The sequence below is a fragment of the Oncorhynchus mykiss genome, chromosome 4 (genome assembly GCF_013265735.2).
Source record: "Oncorhynchus mykiss isolate Arlee chromosome 4, USDA_OmykA_1.1, whole genome shotgun sequence".
Taxonomy (NCBI): Eukaryota; Metazoa; Chordata; class Actinopteri; order Salmoniformes; family Salmonidae; genus Oncorhynchus; species Oncorhynchus mykiss.
This window is the reverse complement of record NC_048568.1, coordinates 7,499,839-7,522,927: the sequence shown is the minus strand read 5'-3', so window position 1 is coordinate 7,522,927 and position 23,089 is coordinate 7,499,839. Positions and strand designations below refer to the sequence as shown.

The following is a 23,089-nucleotide window of genomic DNA, read 5'->3' as shown; positions in this document are numbered from 1 at the left end:
ACAGAAGATGTTCTGACTTTATAAACTGCACTCTTTGAGAGAGGTAGTTAGCAAACCAGGCCAAAGCCCCCTCAGAGACACCAATACTCCTTAGCCAGCCCACAAGAATGGAATGGTCTACCGTATCAAAGCATTGGCCAAGTCAATACATTTCTGCCCTTCTAGAGTGAAGGTCAACTGTAAGTGCTGTTATTGTGAAGTGGAAACATCTCGAAGCAACAGCGGCTCAGCCATGAAGTAGTAGGCCACACAAGCTCACAGCACGGGACCGCTGAGTGCTGAAGCGCGTAGCCCGTGAAAATAATCTGTCCTCAGATGCAACACTCCCTACGAGTTCCAAACTGCCTCTGGAAGCAATGTCAGCATAAGAACTGTTCGTCGGGAGCTTCATGAAATGGGTTTCCATGGCAGAGCAGCCGCACACAAGACTAAGATCACCATGAGCAATGCCAAGCATCAGCTGGAGTGGTGTAAAGCTTGCCGCCAATGGACTCTGGAGCAGTAGAAATGCGTTCTCTGGAGTGATGAATCACACTTCACCATCTGGCAGTCCGACGGACGAATCTGGGTTTGGCGGATGCCAGGAGAACTCTACCTGCCCCAATGCATAGTCCCAACTGTAAAGTTTGGTAGAGGAGGAATAATGGTCTGGGGCTGTGTTTCATGGTTCGGGCTAGGCCACTTAGTTCTAGAGATGGGAAACCGTAACTACTTAAGGCTAGGGGAGGTATTCGGAAGTAAGTAAACTGCCTGTTACTCAGGCCCAGAAGCTATGATATGCATTAGATAGAAAAAACTCTGAAGTTTCTACAACTGTTAAAATAATGTCTGTGAGTATAACAGAACTGATATGGCAGGCAAACACCCGAGGAAAATCCATCCCGGAAAATGTGTTTGAGCTCTCAGGCCATTCCTATGTTGGCATATTGGATTTCCAACCAAAAAGCGCCCAGATTGCAGTACCTATGCCTTCCACTGGATGTCAACAGTCTTTAGAAAAGGTTCCAGGCTTGTTTTTTGAAAAATTAACAAGTAGCTGTAGTTTTTCAAGGTGTCCCTCATTAGGACTCTAGTCTTGTGGAGCGCATGAATGAGGGCGCGCACTTCGTTATTTATCTCCGGTATTGAACATACTACATTCAGTCTTACATTTTATCGTTTGTTTACATATTAGGGTACCTGAGGATTGATTAGAAACGGTGTTTGACTTGTTTGGACGAAGTTTACCGATAACTTTTGCGATTCCTTTGTCTGCATGTTGAACGAGTGGAATGGGTGGATTACTGAATCAAACGCACCAACAAAACTGACTTTTTGGGGAATATAAAGAAGGACTTCATCGAACAAAACAACCATTTGTTGTGTAGATGGGACCCTTGGGATTGCAAACAGAGGAAGATCTTTAAAGGTAAGTGATTTATTTTAGCGCTATTTCTGATTTTTGTGACGCCTCTGCTGGTTTGAAAAATGTTTTTAATGGTTGTGTATGCGCGGCACTGTCCTCAGACAATCAAATGCTATGCTTTCGCTGTAAAGCCTATTGTGAATCGGACAAAGCAGTTCGATTACCAAGGTTCTAAGCTAAAGAATGATGTATGACACTTGTATCTTCATAGCCCCAAAAGCGCAAACACCGCCGATCTGGCATTCCAGGGAGGCTCAAGCAAATACTGAAAGTATTTGAAAGATTTCCAAAACAATTTGAACCCAGGTCTGAAAGCCACCCTCTTTACCCATCAATAGTCTTACCTGGGCTTCCCTGCAGGTTGAGTCTGCTGGCGACTGGGCTGGACCTTGATGGCTCCGCGGTGGGGGGACAGGCTTGGAGAGTTGCCGGGGGAGGCGCCAGGGGAGAGTCGGGGGGAGGAGTGGGAGGGTGGCTCAGGGGCTTGGGCCACGGAGGCGGGTCCAGGATGTTTCCTCGGGATGCGTCTGATTAGCCGGCTGACCCATCGCTGCTGCTCCTCCTGAGAGCCGGCCAATAGGAGTAGGTCTTTGGCCGTGGATATGTCGTAGTTCACTAAGGGAGGTTTGAAGTTAGTGAATACACTAATACAGGAAAACAATTAATTTAAAGAAAACTGACTAATATGTATGCCTACCAAAATGTGCTTTAACTTCACTGTCCTAATAATACAGTCGCTAAAGTGGCAATGTTCAAGGGGCTCTAACATTCTAAGCAGTAATTCCCATTGTTCGAAAACTCATAAATAATATTTAACCCTCGCTTGCCCACATGCCCATAAAACCCTATGAACCCAGTGGCATTCACCCACAGAAATATAAAACCTAGATGGGAAAGTGGCACATTTTGTGGCAAGTGAGCCCTCTGGGTTTTAGAACTCTACTGGGTTTATAGAGTTTTATGGAATGTGGGAGGCAAGGGAGGGTTAAATATTGTGACCATTCCCCTCTTACTGACCTCTGCAGGGGGCAATGGCCTCCTCATTCCGGTCTAAGTGGTCCTTGTGGCACTTGGTGTGGCAGCGGCGGCACTCCAGCGCGGGCGGCGGCTTGAACACGTTCCACAGGGGCCGCGTGCATGCCTCGCAGCTCGACGGCAGGTGGTAGAGAGTGGGGATAAACTCGTGACCCTTGTGCTTAACGTAGGACGAGTGCTCGCCCGCCAGCGCCGGCGGCTCCACCGCAAACTCCTGCTCCCGCTTGCTCTCGCCCTCATTGGCGTAAAGGATCTGTGAGGTGGAGAGATGGAAAAGGAATGAGGAGCAGATGATATGTTACGTTTCTGTAAATGAGGATTCGGTTGAACGTCTTGAAGACAAGATATTGATGTCAATGTGAGTTGTCACCTGGAATATCCTGGGGATTTCTTTGGTGTCAGCACGGTACACGTCTGTTTGAGTGACTGGTCGGACGTGGAACAGCTTACTGCATGGAGGAAAGAATGGAACAATGACAGGCATCTCAATAGAAGCAGTGAGGAAAAAAAATGTAAAATGAGGACAAACAAGCTTTGTGACTCACTCAATGTCTAGGATCATGTAGGGGTTGGACTGCTCTCGGTCCATATCACTATTGTAGAACAAGATCTTCTTACTGCTTACAACCACGTACTGAGAGAGAGAGAGAGAGAGAGAGAGAGAGAGAGAGCAGGGAAAAAGACAAAATCACACAGTTGGACTCACATGTCTTTGGAATAATCAATAAAGACCAATAATCAGGTACAGAATAGTCAGAGAGACAGAAGGGGCACCATACCCTTCTTTCCCATCCAAATCTCTTGGTGTTCTTCATAGGAAGTGATAGCCAGCCCTCCAGCCTGGTATCTGTTTTGCATACAGGAAACAGGAAGTACATTAATATTGCTTCATAGGAGCTTCATTACAGCTCTGTTAAATACTGCAGAGAGCTGAGGTCAGGAGCCAATCCACACGGCCCACTTCATTGTTCCAACCAGTTAAACCATTGTTGTCGAAACGTGTTGCGTGCATCATGTAATGCTCTGTAGCTAATTATTGTCTCTATATGTTATTTACATGCCTTCCCAACAAAGGTTTTTGTTTCGCTAAATTAATCTACTAATGGTGCCTTTAAGAAAAATGGCACCCTATTTCTTATCCAAAATGGTACCATTTCAGGTCAAAGTAGTGCACTATATAAGGAATAGGGGGCCATTTTAGATGCAGCTCAGGATCCCTACACTGGAGCTATTCCAAATCGGGAAAATGTTTTGAAAGTCCACATAGTTTGAGTTGACTCAACTCAAGGTTAACAGGGGCCACACAAAGTTAGGCTGCGACTTTCCGCACACAGCTGTGAAACACCAACCACTATTACTGTAGTTGCACTGCTGAGTCACTGCAGGGAGTGTTACAGACCGACAAACTGCCGAGGCGGGATAGAGAGGGTACGTATTTTGTTGACCATGAGGGGTCACCTGCACCGCTGCGGTCAGGCTCTGGGGACGGCTGCTCATAGGTGAGGGCCAACGGTCTGCGGCCATGTTCTAACCGCCCGTCATTTACGTCATCCTCTTTCTCTTCCTCCTACTCCTCATTCTCAGAGTCAGAGCCAAAGAGAAGGTGAGCCACTCTAAAGGAGGGCTGGGTGGCAATACTGACAGATTTCTGCCGGCACTGGTAGTGGAAGGCATATATTCGGAGGTCTGGGAGTGACCGATGAACACTACACCATCACAACAGACAGAGAGAGGGAGCGTGGGAGTGGATATATCGAAGGGAAAGAAAGGAATAAGGAATTAAAGGTGTATTCAAGGCAGATGTTTAGGCATAGTGAAAGAAGGGGTTGGAAAGTCAATAAAGGAGTGACAGGTGGGAAAATAAAAGGAAAACTGTGTTGCGACAGAGAGATAGGGAAGGATAGAGGGCTTGATAGAGAGGAGTGTTCAGTGCTTTGACTTGAATGTTAAATATGAATGATTTAAAGCTCAAGTTAAAACACTGAACATTTGAGTACATGAAGGTAACACCTGCCTATTAAGGGTTTCCATTTGAAGAGTTAAGTGGCCAGTGTTAAAGTAAGGGGTGAGAGGCCGGTCTTACCTGGGTAACCGCTGTCGTCCATGTCGTTACTGCTGCTGATGCTGGTGGAGTCCATAGAGTGGATGCTAAGAGAGGTCAGCTGACAGCGCAGCTGCTCAATGTCACTGTCCTTACTGTCCAAGGCCATCTGGAGCTCCATGCGCACCTGGCTCTCGTCTGATAACACCTACAGTACAGATGGAAATCAGAGGAGGTTGCTGGCACCTTAAATGGGGAGGACAGGCTCACAGTAACGGCTGGAGCGGAATAAGTGGATAATTGGTTTCCATGTGTTTCCATGTGTTTGATGCCATTCCATTACCACAAGTCTGCCCTCCCCTCAGCAGCCTCCACTGATGGAAACACACATGCACACACTTTTAGCTGAAGCATCAAGTAGGTAGTATTTACTGGTGTCTTTATATCGATGTGACTTTGGGAGGCCATTCCAGCCAACTGGCCTCACTTTGTTCCCACAGCACTGCCTAGTAATAAGGAAATGAAATGCTCTCATAGTAAAATGTTCACAGCAACGAGTGGTTGTGTGATGGTTAGTATTTTATTTATTTAACCTTTATTTAACTAGGCAAGTCAGTTTAGAACAATTTCTTATTTACAATGATGGCCTACCCCGGCCAAACCCTTACGACGCTGGGCCGATTGTGCGCCGCCCTATGGGACTCTCAATCACGGCCGGTTGTGATACAGCCTGGAATCTAACCAGGGTCTGTTGTGACGCCTCTAGCACTGAGATGCAGTGCCTTAGACCACTGTGCCACTCGGGAGCTCAACCTAGTACAAGGTTGTGGTTGTGTGATGGTTAGTTTAAGGTTGTGGTTGTGCTTTGGTTGGACTGACTACCTGTTTAAGTGGTTACATGATGGTTAGTGTAAGGTTGTGGTTATGTTACAGACTGACCGCCTGCATATCGTTTATCTCTCTTTGGTACTTTATGATGGTGCTGTTGAGTTTCTGCTTCTCCGATCTCAGCTCCAGCTGTAGCTTCCTGTTCTCCTTCTCCTTCCTGCGCATGTCCAGGGTGTCATCGTGGCGGTGACCCGCACGCATCGTCTCCCTCCGGTTCATGATTTCAGACAGCTTGTTGACCGCCTGGTGGATACAGCCATACATATACACAATATGTTATGGGGATGGAATGGACAGCACACCGCAATATACACTGAGTGTACAAAACATTAGGAACACCTTCCTAATATTTGCACTTAGAACAGCCTCAATCTGTTGGGACACGGACTCCACAAGGTGTCAAAATCGTTCCACAGGGATGCGTCCCTCACAATACGTCCCACAGTTGTGTCAAGTTGTCTGGAAGTTCTTTGGGTGGTGGACAGTTCTTGATACACGGGAAAACATTAGAGCGTGATACACCCAGCAGCGTTGCAGTTCCTGACACACTCAAACCGGTACACCTGGCACCTTCTACCATAACCCGTTCAAAGGCACTTAAAATCTTTTGTCTTGCCCATCACCCTCTGAATGGTACACACACAATCCATGTCTCAATTGTCTTAAAAATCCTTCTTAAACCTGCCTCCTCCCCTTCATCTACATCAATAAGGGATCATAGCTTTCACCTGGACTCATGGAAAGAGCAGTGTTTTGTACACTCAGTGTATATTCTTAATGAAAAATACTTTATGGGCTGGTTTCCCGGACACACGATTCAGGCAAGTCCTGGAACAAAAGGCGCTTTTGATGGAGATTCTAGGAAACTGACTCTATATATTGCATAATATGTAAAATTTTAGTTTTGTATCTGTTCTGCTGAACTCAGGAACATGAACCCCCGATACTTTGTACTCCAGGAGCTAACGTGTTATGCTAACCATTACCCATACCAATAACGTGGTCTTGGTTGGGAAAGGGCGACACGACTTTTACAGCGACACTATTTGTAGCTAACCAGTGCTTTCTAGCCAGTTAGCTCATATGTGATACACATCCAAACAGTCCCTCACCTGTATCTTAAGTGTTCTCTCCGTCTGCAGATTCTTCTCGAAGGACATCTTCACACTGTTCATATGTCTCTCCTCCTCCCTGGCCTTCTGGAGCTCTGTGAACAAAACCAATACCAAACCTTCTGATAACATCCCTGGAACATTCTGGACAAACATTCCCATCACCACATCCGGTAACATTCTGGATACTGTGAGGACCTTGAGAGCACATGGACTCCTCCATCACCAAACCAAGAACAAGCATTCCCACAACATTTCTGGAACATTCTGGCCACTGTGGACCTGGGGGGGGGGGGGATACTCACGTTGCTGCATCTCCTTCAGTTGGTTATTGAGCTCCTCTTTCTCATTGGCCAGGTTGGCCACGTCCACGGTCAGGGTGCGGTTGGACTCCTCCAGCTGTAGGGGGCCACAGATGATAGGTGAGCATTACAGACACCAAGTACAGGTCTCAAAAGTATTCAGTGACACCCTCTCTTTGACAACATTCTTATTTGACTGACTAAACTCAAGCCTCAGTCTCTCCTCCTCTCTCTTCCTCCCCGCTCTGTCGCTCTCTCCAACCCATCCCCCCTCACCGAGCCGATGGTGGCCTCCTTGTCCCCTAGCTCCTGCCTGTGTCGGGCCATCATGTCCTTTATCTCCAGCTCCTTCATGATCTTCTCCTTCTCCAGATCGGAGTACTGCTCCTCGGCGATGGAGCGCGCCAGCTGTTCAGAGTCCACCTTGGTTAGGCTCACCCCCAGCTGTGCTGCCAGGGAATCCCTGTGGGAAGGAAGACCCGGAATACCAGGGAATGTGGGGATTTGGAAAAATACTGACACTACTGTATGGGAAAAGGACTGAATCTAGTCCAGTGCTTTATGTCAGAGCAGTCGCTGGAAGGCCAAAAAGGAAATCCCGGAATACCAGGAAAATCCTGGTTTGGTGCAATCTGTGCAGTATATATGGGAAAATTAAGCTAATGACATCAGTGTCCTGTACTGTATGCCTGTACTGTATGTCGGGACGGTGACTTGATGGGAAATACATTAATCTTGCATTGCCAAACGTTGTAATAGGAGAAGGCTGGCCTAGGAGAAGGTTAGGCCTTAGTACACTACAGGTCAAAAGTCTACTGTCACTTAGAAATGTCCTTGTTTTTGAAAGGAAAGCAATTTTTTTTTGTCCATTAAAATAACATAAAATTGATCAGAAATACAGTGTAGACACTGTAAATGTTGTAAATGACTATTGTAGCTGGAAACGGCGGATTTTTTAATATATATTTTTAAATTCTTTATTTAATTTTCTTCTCCTCTTTCTATTCTGGTTAGGGCCAGTTTGTGCTGTCCTGTGAAGAGAGTAGTACACAGCGTTGTACGAGATCTTCAGTTCCTTGGCAATTTCTTGCATGAAATAGCCTTAATTTCTCAGAACAAGAATAGACTGACGAGTTTCAGAAGAAAGTGTCTTTGTTTCTGGCCATTTTGAGCCTGTAACCAAAGCCTGTAACCAAACCCAAATGCTGATGCTCCGGACACTCAACTAGTCGAAAGAAGACCAGTTTAATTGCATCTTTTATATCAGTACAACAGTTTTCAGCTGTGCTAACATAATTGCAAAAGGGTTTTCTAATGATCAGTTAGACTTTTAAAATGATAAACCTGGATTAGCTAACACAACATGCCATTGGAACACAGGAGTGATAGTTGCTGATAATGGGCCTATGTAGATATTCCATTTAAAAAAAAATCTGCTGTTTCCAGCTACAATAGTCATTTACAACATTAACAATGTCTACACTATAGTCTACACAATATTTCTAAACAGTGTCTACACTATATTTCTAAACAATGTCTACACTATATTTCTAACATCAATTTCATGTTATTGTAATGGACAAAAAACCATGTGCTTTTCTTCAAAAACAAGGACATTTCTAAGTGACCCCAAACTTTTGAACGGTAGCATATATCAATAAGTTCCATTTTCACTTCTATTTTAGGTCCAGTCTCGTCATAAACGTGATATTACTGTGTTTTGTATACAGTATATTTCCACACAATGAGGTTAGAATAATTTTGTGAAATTGTGAAAATGATGATAATGCCCTTTTAGTATAATAGTCTAAGAGCTGTATTAGTGTCAGCCTGTTTTGGTGGGATGGCGTTTTGGCCTTCCTGGTGACATCACCAGGTGGTAAATTAGTTAATAGACGAATAAGAGAGTTCTCTGCCAATAACAGCTAGTTTTCAGTTTTCCCCTCCCACCATTTTAATTGAAAACAATGACAGTAAGGTACTTTAAAAAAAAATATATATATATATATATATATATAAATCTGTCATTCTGCCCCTGAACAAGGCAGTTAACCCACTGTTCCTAGGCTGTCATTGAAAATAAGAATTTGTTCTTAAAACTGACATGCCTAGTTAAATAAAGGTACAGTGCCTTGCGAAAGTATTTGGCCCCCTTGAACTTTGCGACCTTTTGCCACATTTCAGGCTTCAAACATAAAGATATAAAACTGTATTTTTTTGTGAAGAATCAACAACAAGTGGGACACAATCATGAAGTGGAACGACATTTATTGGATATTTCAAACTTTTTTAACAAATCAAAAACAGAAAAATTGGGCGTGCAAAATTATTCAGCCCCCTTAAGTTAATACTTTGTAGCGCCACCTTTTGCTGCGATTACAGCTGTAAGTCGCTTGGGGTATGTCTCTATCAGTTTTGCACATCGAGAGACTGACATTTTTTCCCATTCCTCCTTGCAAAACAGCTCGAGCTCAGTGAGGTTGGATGGAGAGCATTTGTGAACAGCAGTTTTCAGTTCTTTCCACAGATTCTCGATTGGATTCAGGTCTGGACTTTGACTTGGCCATTCTAACACCTGGATATGTTTATTTTTGAACCATTCCATTGTAGATTTTGCTTTATGTTTTGGATCATTGTCTTGTTGGAAGACAAATCTCCGTCCCAGTCTCAGGTCTTTTGCAGACTCCATCAGGTTTTCTTCCAGAATGGTCCTGTATTTGGCTCCATCCATCTTCCCATCAATTTGAACCATCTTCCCTGTCCCTGCTGAAGAAAAGCAGGCCCAAACCATGATGCTGCCACCACCATGTTTGACAGTGGGGATGGTGTGTCCAGGGTGATGAGCTGTGTTGCTTTTACGCCAAACATAACGTCTTGCATTGTTGCCAAAAATTTCAATTTTGGTTTCATATGACCAGAGCACCTTCTTCCACATGTTTGGTGTGTCTCCCAGGTGGCTTGTGGCAAACTTTAAACACTTTTTATGGATATCTTTAAGAAATGGCTTTCTTCTTGCCACTCTTCCATAAAGGCCAGATTTGTGCAATATACGACTGATTGTTGTCCTATGGACAGAGTCTCCCACCTCAGCTGTAGATCTCTGCAGTTCATCCAGAGTGATCATGGGCCTCTTGGCTGCATCTCTGATCAGTCTTCTCCTTGTATGAGCTGAAAGTTTAGAGGGACGGCCAGGTCTTGGTAGATTTGCAGTGGTCTGATACTCCTTCCATTTCAATATTATCGCTTGCACAGTGCTCCTTGGGATGTTTAAAGCTTGGGAAATCTTTTTGTATCCAAATCCGGCTTTAAACTTCTTCACAACAGTATCTCGGACCTGCCTGGTGTGTTCCTTGTTCTTCATGATGCTCTCTGCGCTTTTAACGGACCTCTGAGACTATCACAGTGCAGGTGCATTTATACAGAGACTTGATTACACACAGGTGGATTGTATTTATCATCATTAGTCATTTAGGTCAACATTGGATCATTCAGAGATCCTCACTGAACTTCTGGAGAGAGTTTGCTGCACTGAAAGTAAAGGGGGCTGAATAATTTTGCACGCCCAATTTTTCAGTTTTTGATTTGTTAAAAAAGTTTGAAATATCCAATAAATGTCGTTACACTTCATGATTGTGTCCCACTTGTTGTTGATTCTTCACAAAAAAATACAGTTTTATATCTTTATGTTTGAAGCCTGAAATGTGGCAAAAGGTCGCAAAGTTCAAGGGGGCCGAATACTTTCGCAAGGCACTGTATATATATAGAGCCTAGGAACATGTCAGTTTTAAGAACAAATTCTTATTTTCAATGACAGCCTAGGAACAGTGGGTTAACTGCCTTGTTCAGGGGCAGAATGACAGATTTGTACCTTGCCAGCTCGGGGCTTTGATCTTGCACCCTTTCGGTTACTAGTCCAACGCTCTAACCACTAGGTTACGCTGCTGCCCCTTAATTATTACCCAGAAATGATTTGATATTGAGATAAAATGAGATCTCCGGGCTGGCTGTAACAGGGGTTTAGAGCTTAAAGTCTGTCTGTGTGACTTTACAGTGTGTGCTAATAATCAAACATCTTGTGTAATTTGGTCAGATTCTCGAAGATCATTGTGTTTGTGATATGGTGATTGATGGCACATCACCTGTAGACTAGGCATCACAAGAGGTTAGGTTACGCTCTGATCACATTACCTGCAGTATTGTCAGGCTATTATTTTGCCATGATAAGGATGAAACACATTATTACATGAGGCTACAGCTAATCACTTGTGGACAGACTACTTAAACACAAGTGGTCCCATGTATGTTTACGTAGTCTGTCCATGAGAGATTAACTTTGTGCTAATTCCACTAATCTCCAAGAGCTTGTTAGAAGTGCTTCTTTCCAGCATGGGTCCAGCAACTACAATGGATGTGTAACCAGGCCAGTGCAGTACAGCTGGGCTCAGTGGTGTGAACAAAGATATAATTGAGTTTCAGGTAGGGTTGTAAAATTCCGATAACTTTCCCAGGGTTTCCAGAAATCACGGTTTTGGGAAAACTTACAGGAATTTCGCAACCCTAATGTCAAGGCACAGTTTATGGTCGGATCCTGTTCCAGTACCTTTCCTCCTGGTACTCCTCCAGTCTCTGCAGAATGTCCTTATACAGCTTGTTCCTCTCATCACACTCCTCCTTCAGCTCCCGGATCTGGGTCTTGTACAGGGTCTGGCACAGAGGACATCCACGTCAACACACACCAACTATCATACAGTGGGGCAAAAAAGTATTTAGTCAGCCACCAATTGTGCAAGTTCTCCCACTTAAAAAGATGAGAGAGGCCTGTAATTTTCATCATAGGAACACTTCAACTATGACAGACAAAATGAGAAATAAAAAATCCAGAAAATCACATTGTAGGATTTTTAATGAATTTATTTGCAAATTATGGTGGAAAATAAGTATTTGATCACCTACAAACAAGCAAGATTTCTGGCTCTCACAGACCTGTAACAACTTCTTTAAGAGGCTCCTCTGTCCTCCACTCGTTATCTGTATTAATGGCACCTGTTTGAACTTGTTATCAGTATAAAATACACCTGTCCATAACCTCAAACAGTCACACTCCAAACTCCACTATGGCCAAGACCAAAGAGCTGTCAAAGTACACCAGAAACAAAATTGTAGACCTGCACCAGGCTGGGAAGACTGAATCTGCAATAGGTAAGCAGCTTGGTTTGAAGAAATCAACTGTGGGAGCAATTATTAGGAAATGGAAGACATACAAGACCACTGATAATCTCCCTCGATCTGGGGCTCCACGCAAGATCTCACCCCGTGGGGTCAAAATGATCACAAGAACGGTGAGCAAAAATCCCAGAACCACACGGGGGGCCTAGTGAATGACCTACAGAGAGCTGGGACCAAAGTAACAAAGTCTACCATCAGTAACACACTACGCCGCCGGGGACTCAAATCCTGCAGTGCCAGACGTGTCCCCCTGCTTAAGCCAGTACATGTCCAGGCCCGTCTGAAGTTTGCTAGAGAGCATTTGGATGATCCAGAAGAAGATTGGGAGAATGTCATATGGTCAGATGAAACCAAAATATAACTTTTTGGTAAAAACTCAACTCGTCTTGATTGGAGGACAAAGAATGCTGAGTTGCATCCAAAGAACACCATACCTACTGTGAAGCATGGGGGTGGAAACATCATGCTTTGGGGCTGTTTTTCTGCAAAGGGACCAGGACGACTGATCCGTGTAAAGGAAAGAATGAATGGGGCCATGTATCGTGAGATTTTGAGTGAAAACCTCCTTCCATCAGCAAGGGCGTTGAAGATGAAACGTGGCTGGGTCTTTCAGCATGACAGGTAGAACTTGCACAATTGGTTGCTGACTAAATACTTTTTTTGCCCCACCATATGTCCCAAATGGCACGCTATTCCCTATGTAGTGCACTACTTTTGACCAGGGTCAATAGGGATAGGGTGCCATTTGGGACATAGAAAACACTGTAAAGCAGAATTACTAGACCGAGAAACTACTAAATATAGTCTTTCTTAGGGTTGCAAAAACTCTGGTAACTTTACAAAAATTCCCAATTCCCAGACTTTTGGGAAAATCTTTCCACACATTGGGAGAGTGACTAGAAGTCAACAGTACCGTGAAATACTGTTCAGCCTCCAGCTGGTCCTTCATCTCCTTCAGCTGTCCGTCAGTCTCCTGTCTCTCCCTGTGATTGGGGAAAAGGACTGTCAATCACTGCCATGTCAAATCAATCTAAAACAAACAACACACAACTCCCAACATGTAGTGGCTGGGGAAGACAGAAATGATACCTAATGATGAGTAACATCGATTGGCCATCACATCCTCTCTCTCACACACACATACAGTGCCTTTGGAAAGTATTCAGACTCCTGGACTTTTCCCACATTTAGTTACGTTACAGCCTTATACTAAAATGGATTAAATATATAAAACTCCTCAGCAACCTACAAACAATACCCCATAATGACAAAGCAAAAAAAGTTTTGGGAATTGTTTGCAAATTTATTTGAAAAAAAAGGAAATATGACATTTACATAATTATTCAAATACTTTACTCAATACTTTGTTGAAGCATCTTTGGCAGCAATTACAGCCTCAAGTTTTCTTGGGTATGACACTACAAGCTTCTCTGCAGATCCTCTCAAGCTCTGTCAGGTTGGATGGGGAGTGTTGCTGCACAGCTATTTTCAGTTTTCTCCAGAGATGTTAGATCAAGTTCAAGTCCGGGCTCTGGCTGGGCCATTCAAAGACATTCAGAGACTTGTCCTGAAGCCACTCCTGCTTTGTCTTTGCATGTGTGCTTAGGGTTGTTGTCCTGATGTAAGGTGAACCTTCGCCCCAGTCTGAGGTCCTGAGCACTCTGGAGCAGGTTTTCATTAAGGATCTCTCCGTACTTTGCTCCGTTCATCTTTGCCTGAATCCTGACTAGTCTCCCAGTCCCTGCCGCTGAAAAACACCCCACAGCATGATGCTGCCACCATCATGCTTCACCGTTGGGAGGCCACCAGGTTTCCCCCAGACGTGATGCTTGGCATTCAGGCCGAAGAGTTCAATCTTGGTTACATCAGACCAGAGAATCTTGTTTCTCATGGTCAGAGTCTTTAGGTGCCTTTTGGCAAACTCCAAGCGGGCTGTCATGTGCCTTTTACTGAGGAGTGGCTTCTGTCTAGCAACTCTACCATAAAGGCCTGATTGGTAGGGAGCTGCAGAGATGGTTGTCGAGTCTCATAGCAAAGGGTCTGAACATTATGTAAATAAGTTATTGTGTGTAGATTGATGAAGAAAAAAACAATTTAATAAACGTTTGACTAAGGCTGTAACCTAACAAAATGTGGAAAAAGTCAAGGGGTCTGAATCCTTTCCAAAGCCAGCTCGACTGTGCATATGTGTTTATAAAGCATGTGAGTGTGCTCGCGTTATCCCCTCTACCTGCGTAGCTCCTGGTTCTGTTTCTCCAGGCTGTGCTTCATGTCTAGCAGGTGGTTGAGCTCCTGCTTCAGCTGCTTCTCCGAGGAGCACAGAGCAGTCACCTGCTGGGTCTGGACATTCAGGTCGTTCTGGCTCAGCATGCGCTTTTTCTCCTCCTGCTCCATACACAGGCTCAGGTTCTTCACCTTGAGTGAGGAGAAATTAGACAGTGTTAGAGTGAGTGAGTGTGAGACAGTGAGAGATGGTGAGGTTAGTTTCGGGTAAAGACAGCACCAAGACCTTTTCTTGCAGCTAATAGAACAGACAGAGAGAAATCTTCCCGAAACACACAAATAAAGACACACACGCACACACCTTTACACACTCTCTCACACAAAGACACACAATGAATGTAGAGACAATCAGAGACTTGTCCCCGTCCCCAAACACACACACACACACACACACACACACACACACACACACATACAACCCTGAACCCCCCCCCCCCCCCCACACACACACCTCCTCAGCGAGTTTGTCCTTGTGCGTGCGCAGCTCGTCCAGTTTGTGCTCAGCCTGCTTGTAGTCACAGTCCAGCATGGAGTGCTCCTTCTCCAGGTGCAGCAGCCTGGACTCCAACTGCAGCTTGTGGCTCCGCTCCTCCTGCAGCGTCCGCTCCATCCCTCACAAACGTAAGAAGGAGACAATGTTATGATAATAATAGACAATTGTATAATATGGACGCCAGATGTTTCCCAATTTTGTTGCAGATCTGAACTTGCTGATCTTATTCACCTATTCAAGGACTTGGTGATTAGTTGACAAGTTGATTCAGAAGTGCTAGGATAGGTGGAACAGCTGGAGGTCCCAGAGGAGAGGTTTGAAAAGTCCTGGTTTAGCCAACACGTTTATCCAGATTGTCATTATTGGCAGTGACACATACTCACTAGGTGGGGCACATTTTCCCCCTGCTTCTTGTTGTAACATATATTTTTCTCTTATGCTCCATTTCACTAATCTATCAATTCCCAAACACCTCTACCCTTTCTCCCGCCTCACCTTTCAGGGCCTCAGACTTGGCTTCTTCGATGGACTCGTAGATCTGGTTCTTGTCAGCCAGGCGTGTCTTGGTGACCTTGTGCTCTGCCCGCTCCGCGTCAAAGCTCTGCTGCAGTGACTTGAGCTTGAACGCCAGGTCAATCTCCTGGTTGCTCTTCTCCTAATGGACCCAACCAGAGGTCAAAGGTCAGCTGTGTATGTGTGTCTCAGGATAAAGAGGGGACAGCTGCCCAATACCAAATTGATTGCCACTGTGAGAGATCTAAGAGGACTTGAGATAATTAGATCTAATATATCAATAGAAGATCTACAGTGCCTTCAGAAAGTATTCACATCCCTTGACTTTTCCACATTTTGTTGTGTTACAGCTTGAATTTAAAAATATTAAATTGTGTCACTGATCTACACCCAATACCCCAGGGATCATCAACTAGATTCAGCCGTGGGTCAATATTTTTCTGGAGCAGATGGTCGGGGGGCCGGAACATAATTACAAATCATTTGTTGACTGCAAATTGACTGCAAGAAGCCCAAACAGATAGAATGTTTAACTAAAACATAATCATTTCAAACCTTGCGCACATTTGTCTACAATCACGTGTCTCTCTATTATGCGTGGTAATGCCTGGGAACAGATTTCTTTAAATCACTTGGAGCTGATTTCCTGGTGTTTTTACAGTCTTTTATGTCCAGCAATCAAAATCCCCCCCAAAAACACGTACATATTTTTTTACAATTTTGCTCAGAAAACTTGGGGTGCCAAAAAAAACAACCTGCGGACCAAATTCGTCCCACGGGCTACAAGTTGGGGGACCCTGCAATACCCCACAATGTGAAAGTGTAATTATGTTTTAAGAATTTTTTGGGGAAACTAGTTAACAACAAAAAACTGAAATGTCTTGAGTCTGTAATTATTCAACCCCTTTGTTATACAAGCCTAAATAAGTTCGGGAGTAAAATTTGGCTTAACAAGTCACATTATAAGATGAATTGACGCTCTATGAAATAATAGTGTTTAACATGATTTTCATCTCTGCACCCCACCCACACATAAGGTAAGGTCCCTCAGTCAAACAGTGAATTTCAAGCACAGATTCAACCACAAAGACCAGGGAGGTTTTCCAATACCTTGCAAAGAAGGGCACCAATTGGTAGATGGGTAAAAAAAAAAAAAAGAAAGCAGACATTTAATATCCCTTTGAGCATGGTGAAGTTATTAATTACACTTTGGATGATGTATCAATGCACCCAGTGAGATTAGACTAGATTAGTTTATTAGTCACATGCACAGGGTCGCAGATGTAATTGCAGGGTACAGTGAAATGCTTAAGCTCCAAACTCCAACAGTGCAGATCAAAAAGAGAAGTGACAATAATACCAATAATAATAAAGACATATTTACAACTGTAACAATCATAAATGAGGGGGGGGGGGGGGGGGGTAGAGGGACGAGGGAATGTCCATAGGTACAGGCGTCCTTCCTAACAGTTGCCGGAGGGGAAGGAAACCACTCAGGCCAATGGTGATTTAAAAAAAAGTAAGTTTAATGGCTTTGGTGTGAGAAAAATGAGGATGGATCAACAACATTGCAGTTACTCCACAATACTAACCTAATTGACAGAGTGAAAATAAGCAAGCCTGTACAGAATAAAAAACATTCCAAAGCATGCATTCTGTTTGTAATAAGGCACTAAAGTAATACGGCAAAATATGTGGCAAAGAAATAAACTTTTTGTCCTGAATACAAAGGGTTGTTTGGGGAAAATCCAACACAACATCACTGAGTACCACTCTTCATGTTTTCAAGCATGGTGGTGGCTGCATCATGTTATGTGTATGCTTGTCATCGACAAGGACTAGGGAGTTTTTTTTAGGATAAAAAGAAACGGAATAGAGCTAAGCGCAGGAAAAATCCTAGAGGAAAACCTAGATCAGTCTGGTTTCCGACAGACACTGGGAGACAAATTCACCTTTCAGCAGGACAATAACTAAAACCCAAGGCCAAATATACACGGGAGTTGCTTACCAATACGACATTGGATGTTCCTGAGATAATTTCCGCCCAAAAAATGAATTAAACATTTTAACCCCACTTTGTAACAGAACTAAATGTGGAAAAAGTAACTTTCTGAATGCACTGTATCTTGCCCTTTGATAGGAACATATTGAGTGTTATGTAGAGTAAGTCCTCCCAGTGAAGTGCAGGGGTGTGTCCATCTTGGCATATTTTGCAACAGAAAACAATAAAAGTTTACTATTGGACAGGTCCAGGTAGGCCTTCGCTGTTTCAGTCAATTGTCTTCCGTTTGGTGCCTACTGTTTCACGACCCAGCCCTCTTACCTTTTCCATGTCAGTGAGCCTATGCTGTAGCTGCCTCTTCTCCATCTGTGAATTGGAGAGAGAACCCTTCACGTGCTTCACCTCCGCCTCCAGACCCTGGATATGCCCTGAGAGAGAGGGAAGATAAAGAACAGCAAGAGAGAGAGTGAGGGAAGTAGGGACGAGAGTAAAGGTGGAGAAAGCGAGAGAGAAAATGACATGGAGAAACACAGGTACAGAAATAGGGAGAAAGGGAGTGAGAGAGACAGAGATTAGTATCGTTTTGAGGTATCTGTGAGGCAGAGGTGGCACCACAGGTCCCAGAATGGTGTGGCGGGAAAAACAATTCTGGGGCACATTGTTTTTTTCTGATCTTGTAATCTAACCATCGCAGATGAGGAAGGCCGACATAGGCCTGTTTCAAATGGTCCTTTCGGAAATCATGTAGCGGCCTCCCCTGAATGAACGCAAAGACCAATGTTACCAAATTGTCCAAAACAGAGTCCATCTATAAGGGTGACATGCTCCCAGGCAGACCTGGGTCCTATTTATGCTTGGTTAAACTTGCCTAATGTAATATAACCAATGGAATGGTTCCAAAAGTGCAAATCTCTGCCCCTCATGTCACAATGGAACCAACGGAATGGTTCCAAAGTGCCCACAGTTAAACCCACAGTTCAACCTGTCCAAATCTGAAACGACAACCGTATCACTTGTCTCCAGGGGTGTTTGACTGTCCTATGTGGGAGGTATTTGAGTTGTTGATGTTGATGTCTTTTCAGACTATGTAAACTTCTGTGGTGAGTCAGTTGTGCCTACTAAAACCTGTAAAATCCTCACTAACAATAAGCCTTGGGTATAAAAAAAAATCTAAAATCACTACTTAATAGGAAGAAGGCGGTTTATGCTGAGGGTGATAGACAGAGATAAGATGTACAACGTGAGATCAAAAGACAGATACCAATGATACCAGTGGACAAGGAGGCATGCAAGCAAAGGGTGCAGAGGACCCCCTCCTCAGGAAATCCATGGCTAACACCCCCCCCACAAAGACAGGGGAAAAACCCAGTGCTGACCTTGGGAGACATGAGGGTTGTCAAACAGGCTGATGTTGTTAAACAGGCTGATGTTTTGAAGTTGTTCAGGGGATGTAACGCACACAAAAGCCCAGGCCCAGACAAAATAAGTGGACATGTGTTAAAGCACTGTGCTGAACAATTGGTGTTTTTACAGACATTTTCCAATCTTCGCTCGACCAGCAACACTTACCAGTATTGTGGAAAAACTCAATAATTATACCCATTCCTAAAGCATCTAATCCCTCTGTACTGAATGACTACCGCCCTGCCACCTTGACATCCTTAGTAATGAAATGCCTTGAGATAATTGTGAAAAGTCATGTTCTCAGCACCACCCAGAAGCTCCTTGACCCGTTTCAGTTTGCCTATCAGCCAAGCAGAGGAGTGGATGATGCCATTCTTACTCTTCTCAACATGGTCCTAGGTTTTGGCCTTTCTAGGGAGTTGTTCCTAGCCACCGTGCTTCTACACCTGCATTGCCTGCTGTTTGGGGTTTTAGGCTGGGTTTCTGTACAGTACTTTGATATATCAGCTGATGTAAGAAGGGCTATATAAATCAATTTGATTCTATAGCCATCTAGAGTGTGCTAATTCCCATGTCAGGATTTTGTTTGTTGACTTTTCTTCTGCCTTCAACACAATCCAGCCTTACATTCTGCCACAGAGACTCATTCGGGACTTCTCCTTAGATGGGGGTATGGTTTTGCGGCTGTTGGACTTCCTGAGCCATAGGTCACAGTGAGTCAAAATAGGCCCCCACGTGTCAGACATACACACCACCAACACAGGCTCTCACGAGGGATGTGCTTCGTCCCCACTCGTTTATATCGTGTACACTAATAGTTGTAATAGTTCCCATCAGGACAGGCACCTCATTAAGTTCGCTGATGACACACTGCCTTGATCACCATCTTGTATGATGACGAGGAACACCATAGCCTGGTCCTAAATGACTTTGTAGAGTGGTGTGACGAGTCACACTTGGTCTTGAATACCAACAAGACTAAAGAGAAGGTGCATATACTTCAGGAAGTATACAACACCCACAGTTGAAGTCGGAAGTTTACATACACCTTAGCCAAATACATTTAAACTAAGTTTTTCACAATTCCTGACATTTAATCCTAATAAAAATTCCCTGTCTTAGGTCAGTTAGATCACCACTTTATTTTAAGAATATGAAATGTCAGAATAATAGTAGAGAGAATGATTTATTTCAGCTTTTATTTCTTTCATCACATTCCCAGTGGGTCAGACGTTTACATACACTCCATTAGTATTTGGTAACGTTGCCTTTAAATTGTTTAACTTAGGTCAATTGTTTAGGGTTAGCTTTCCACAAGCTTCCCACAATAAGTTTGTGAATTTTGGCCCATTCCTCCTGACAGAGCTGGTGTAACTGAGTCAGGTTTGTAGGCCTCCTTGCTCACACACACTTTTCTATAGGATTGAGGTCGGGGCTTTGTGATGGCCATTTCAATACCGTGACTTTGTTGTCCTTAAGCCATTTTGCCCCAACTTTGGAAGTATGTTTGGGTTCAATGTCCATTTGGAAGACCCATTTGCGACCAAGCTTTAACTTCCTGACTGATGTCTTGAGATGTTGCTTCAATATATCCACATAATTCCCCTTCCTCATTATGCTATCCATTTTGTGAAGTGCATCAGTCCCTCCTGCAGCAAAGCACCCCCACAACATGATGCTGCCACCCCCGTGCTTCACGGTTGGGATGTGGTTCTTCGGCTTGCAAGCATCCCCCTTTTCCTCCAAACATAACGATGGTCATTATTAACAAAAAGTTATATTTTTTTTCTCCATCAGACCAGAGGAGTTGTGCAGTTGCAAACCGTAGTCTGGAGCAGTGTCTTCTTTCTTGCTGAGCGGCATTATAGGTTATGTCGATATAGGACTCGTTTTACTGTGGATATAGATACTTTTGTACCTGTTTCCTCCAGCATCTTCACAAGGTCCTTTGCTGTTGTTCTTAGATAGATTTACACCTTTCGCACCAAAGTACATTCATCTCTAGGAGACAGAACGCGTCTCCTTCCTGAGCGGAATGACGGCTACGTGGTCCCATGGTGTTTATACTTGCGTATTATTGTTTGTACAGATGAACGTGGTACCTTCAGGCATTTGAAAATTGCTCCCAAGGATGAACCAGACTTGTGGAGGTCTACAATTTATTTTCTGAGATCTTAGCTGATTTCTTTTGATTTTCCCATGATGCCAAGCAAAGAGGCACCGAGTTTGAAAGTAGGCCTTGAAATACATCAACAGGTACACCTCGAATTGACTCAAATTATATCAATTCGCCTATCAGATGCTTCTAAAGCCATGACATCATTTTCTGGAATTTTCCAAGCTGTTTAAAGGCACAGTCAACTTAGTGTATGTAAAGTTCTGACCCATTGGAATTTTGATACAGTGAATTATAAGTGAAATAATCTATGTGTAAACAATTGTTGGAAAAATTACTTGTGACATGCACAAAGTAGATGTCCTAACCAACTTGCCAAAACTATAGTTTGTTAACAAGAAATTTGTGGAGTTGTTGAAAAACGAGTTTTAATGACTACAACCTAAGGTTAGGTAAACTTCCGACTTCAACTATACGTCTGCAACATCTATCAGAGGTCAGAACATATAAATTGTAGAGGAATACAAATATCTGGGTGTCCTCTTGGACAATAAGCTTCAATGGAGTAAATGTACAGACCTGATCTACAAAAAGAGCCAACCGAGACTGTACTTTCTCAAAAAGCTGGTATCTTTTAATATAGACTGTACTATACTGACTCTGTTTTTACAAACCTTTCATTGAGAGCATTTTAACTTGTTGTATTGTTTGTTGGTTTGGTAATGCCACTGTCAGCCAGAGAAATATGCTGAGAAGGAGCATCACCACAGCAAGCAAGGTACTTGGAGTCAAACAGACAGGCCTGGATGAGATCTTTAAGGTCAGGGCCCACCGCAAGGCTCACAAAATCATTTTAGACCCAAGTCACCCCCTGTACCCGGACTTGAACTACTCCCCTCTGGGCGCATGTATAGGGCACCCCTCAGCAGTAAAAACAGAACTAGACAATAATTTGTGCCAGGTGTGACATCCTACCTAAATAGCTCAGGCTAATGTTCCTATCGACCCAGTAAGGCCAGCAGGCTAGTCTCTTTTTATTGGTATGTAACTGTTATGAAAGTTGTATTGTCAATTTGTTTTTTATTTAAACGTGTACATGACACTGAAACAAAATTCCCCATGGGGACAATAGAGTCAGTAAAGAGTTTGCACTTTTACTTTACTTTAAAGTAATGTAAAATTGCAAACTCTACCGATCTGACAACCCTTGCTCCAGCCCCAACCTCATCCCCAGTCTCACCCTGCAGGTCCAGTATAATCTCTGTCCCTAGGCTGCGGTCCTGCCTCTCGGCCTCCAGATCGGCCTGCAGACCCATAAGCTGCTGCTCCAGGCCCATCTTGGCGTTCTCCAGCTGGGTGCAGTTGTCCACCAGCTCCCTGAGGTTGAACTCCAGGGCCTGGGCCTGCTTCTGGGCCTCTGACTGGCTCCTCCGCAGCCGCCCCGTCGCCTCCTGCTCCTCGGCCAGCACCGCTGTCACCTCCTCCAGCTGAGAGATATAGAGGGAGAGAAGGAACCGCCTGAGAAATGCCACTCTACCGCTGCTGTCCGACTGTACAATAACTGTAGTTCTTAAATGTTTTTAAAGTATCATTTATAACGATACATTTTTATCAATAGTTTCCCAATCGAGAAATAAATAGGAAAAAGCTGAAGTGTTTTCTTATGCTATTTTCAATGCAATTTGTATGATGTTAATTTCTTCATTTTTTTATTTGATGAAGTGAAAGTAGTCAGTCCATTCCTGGTCGGCTATCATGTATTCTTGGTATTTTAGAAGCCATCTCTTGTCAGTTGTGCCCTTGAGCAAGGCACCCAAGCTTACATCCCCTCATGGAGTTTGTGTGTGTGTTTCTCAAGAGGTTGGGTTAATAAGAAAGCAAAAAAACACATTTCTGTGATCTGAAAACCACAAGATAGTGAAGCATACTTATTCAAAGGAACACATGCATACAAGCTTGCTCTCCCTCACCTGTCTCTGCAGGTGGATGTTCTTCTCGTTGGAGAGCTGAGAGTTCTGGTTCCTCCTCTTCAGCTCTTCAAGCTGGTCCCGCAGGCCATTTACTAGACATGGTGATGGAATGGATTAAAATAATCAAAGCTTGGTGATGAGTTGGTTATTTGAATCAGCTGTGTAGTGCTAGGGCAAAAAACAAAAACGTGCACCGGGGGGATTCTCTTTTTAATGCTAGTTAAGGTTACTATAAGAATAGTTACAACAGCTGTTGTATTCGGCGCACGTGACAAACAAACTCTGATTTGATTTGTTTT

General features: G+C 43.8%; 1 protein-coding gene across 1 annotated transcript in view; it reads right to left on the bottom strand.

Moving 5' to 3' along the window:
- The window catches only part of LOC110522004 (rho-associated protein kinase 2), a 93,641-nt gene that overhangs the window by 11,560 nt on the left and 58,992 nt on the right, over window positions 1–23,089 (bottom strand). The window contains exons 14-31 of the mRNA XM_036975533.1: window positions 22,791–22,882; window positions 22,061–22,307; window positions 17,622–17,728; window positions 15,281–15,440; window positions 14,744–14,904; window positions 14,240–14,424; window positions 12,923–12,992; window positions 11,384–11,487; window positions 7,060–7,246; window positions 6,787–6,880; window positions 6,482–6,576; window positions 5,421–5,612; window positions 4,524–4,689; window positions 3,220–3,287; window positions 2,986–3,074; window positions 2,811–2,889; window positions 2,423–2,693; window positions 1,750–2,020 (exon numbers count right to left, since the gene is read on the bottom strand). Coding sequence (XP_036831428.1) covers window positions 1,750–2,020; window positions 2,423–2,693; window positions 2,811–2,889; window positions 2,986–3,074; window positions 3,220–3,287; window positions 4,524–4,689; window positions 5,421–5,612; window positions 6,482–6,576; window positions 6,787–6,880; window positions 7,060–7,246; window positions 11,384–11,487; window positions 12,923–12,992; window positions 14,240–14,424; window positions 14,744–14,904; window positions 15,281–15,440; window positions 17,622–17,728; window positions 22,061–22,307; window positions 22,791–22,882 — 2,638 coding nt within the window. The remainder of the gene's footprint in view (window positions 1–1,749; window positions 2,021–2,422; window positions 2,694–2,810; window positions 2,890–2,985; window positions 3,075–3,219; window positions 3,288–4,523; window positions 4,690–5,420; window positions 5,613–6,481; window positions 6,577–6,786; window positions 6,881–7,059; window positions 7,247–11,383; window positions 11,488–12,922; window positions 12,993–14,239; window positions 14,425–14,743; window positions 14,905–15,280; window positions 15,441–17,621; window positions 17,729–22,060; window positions 22,308–22,790; window positions 22,883–23,089) is intronic.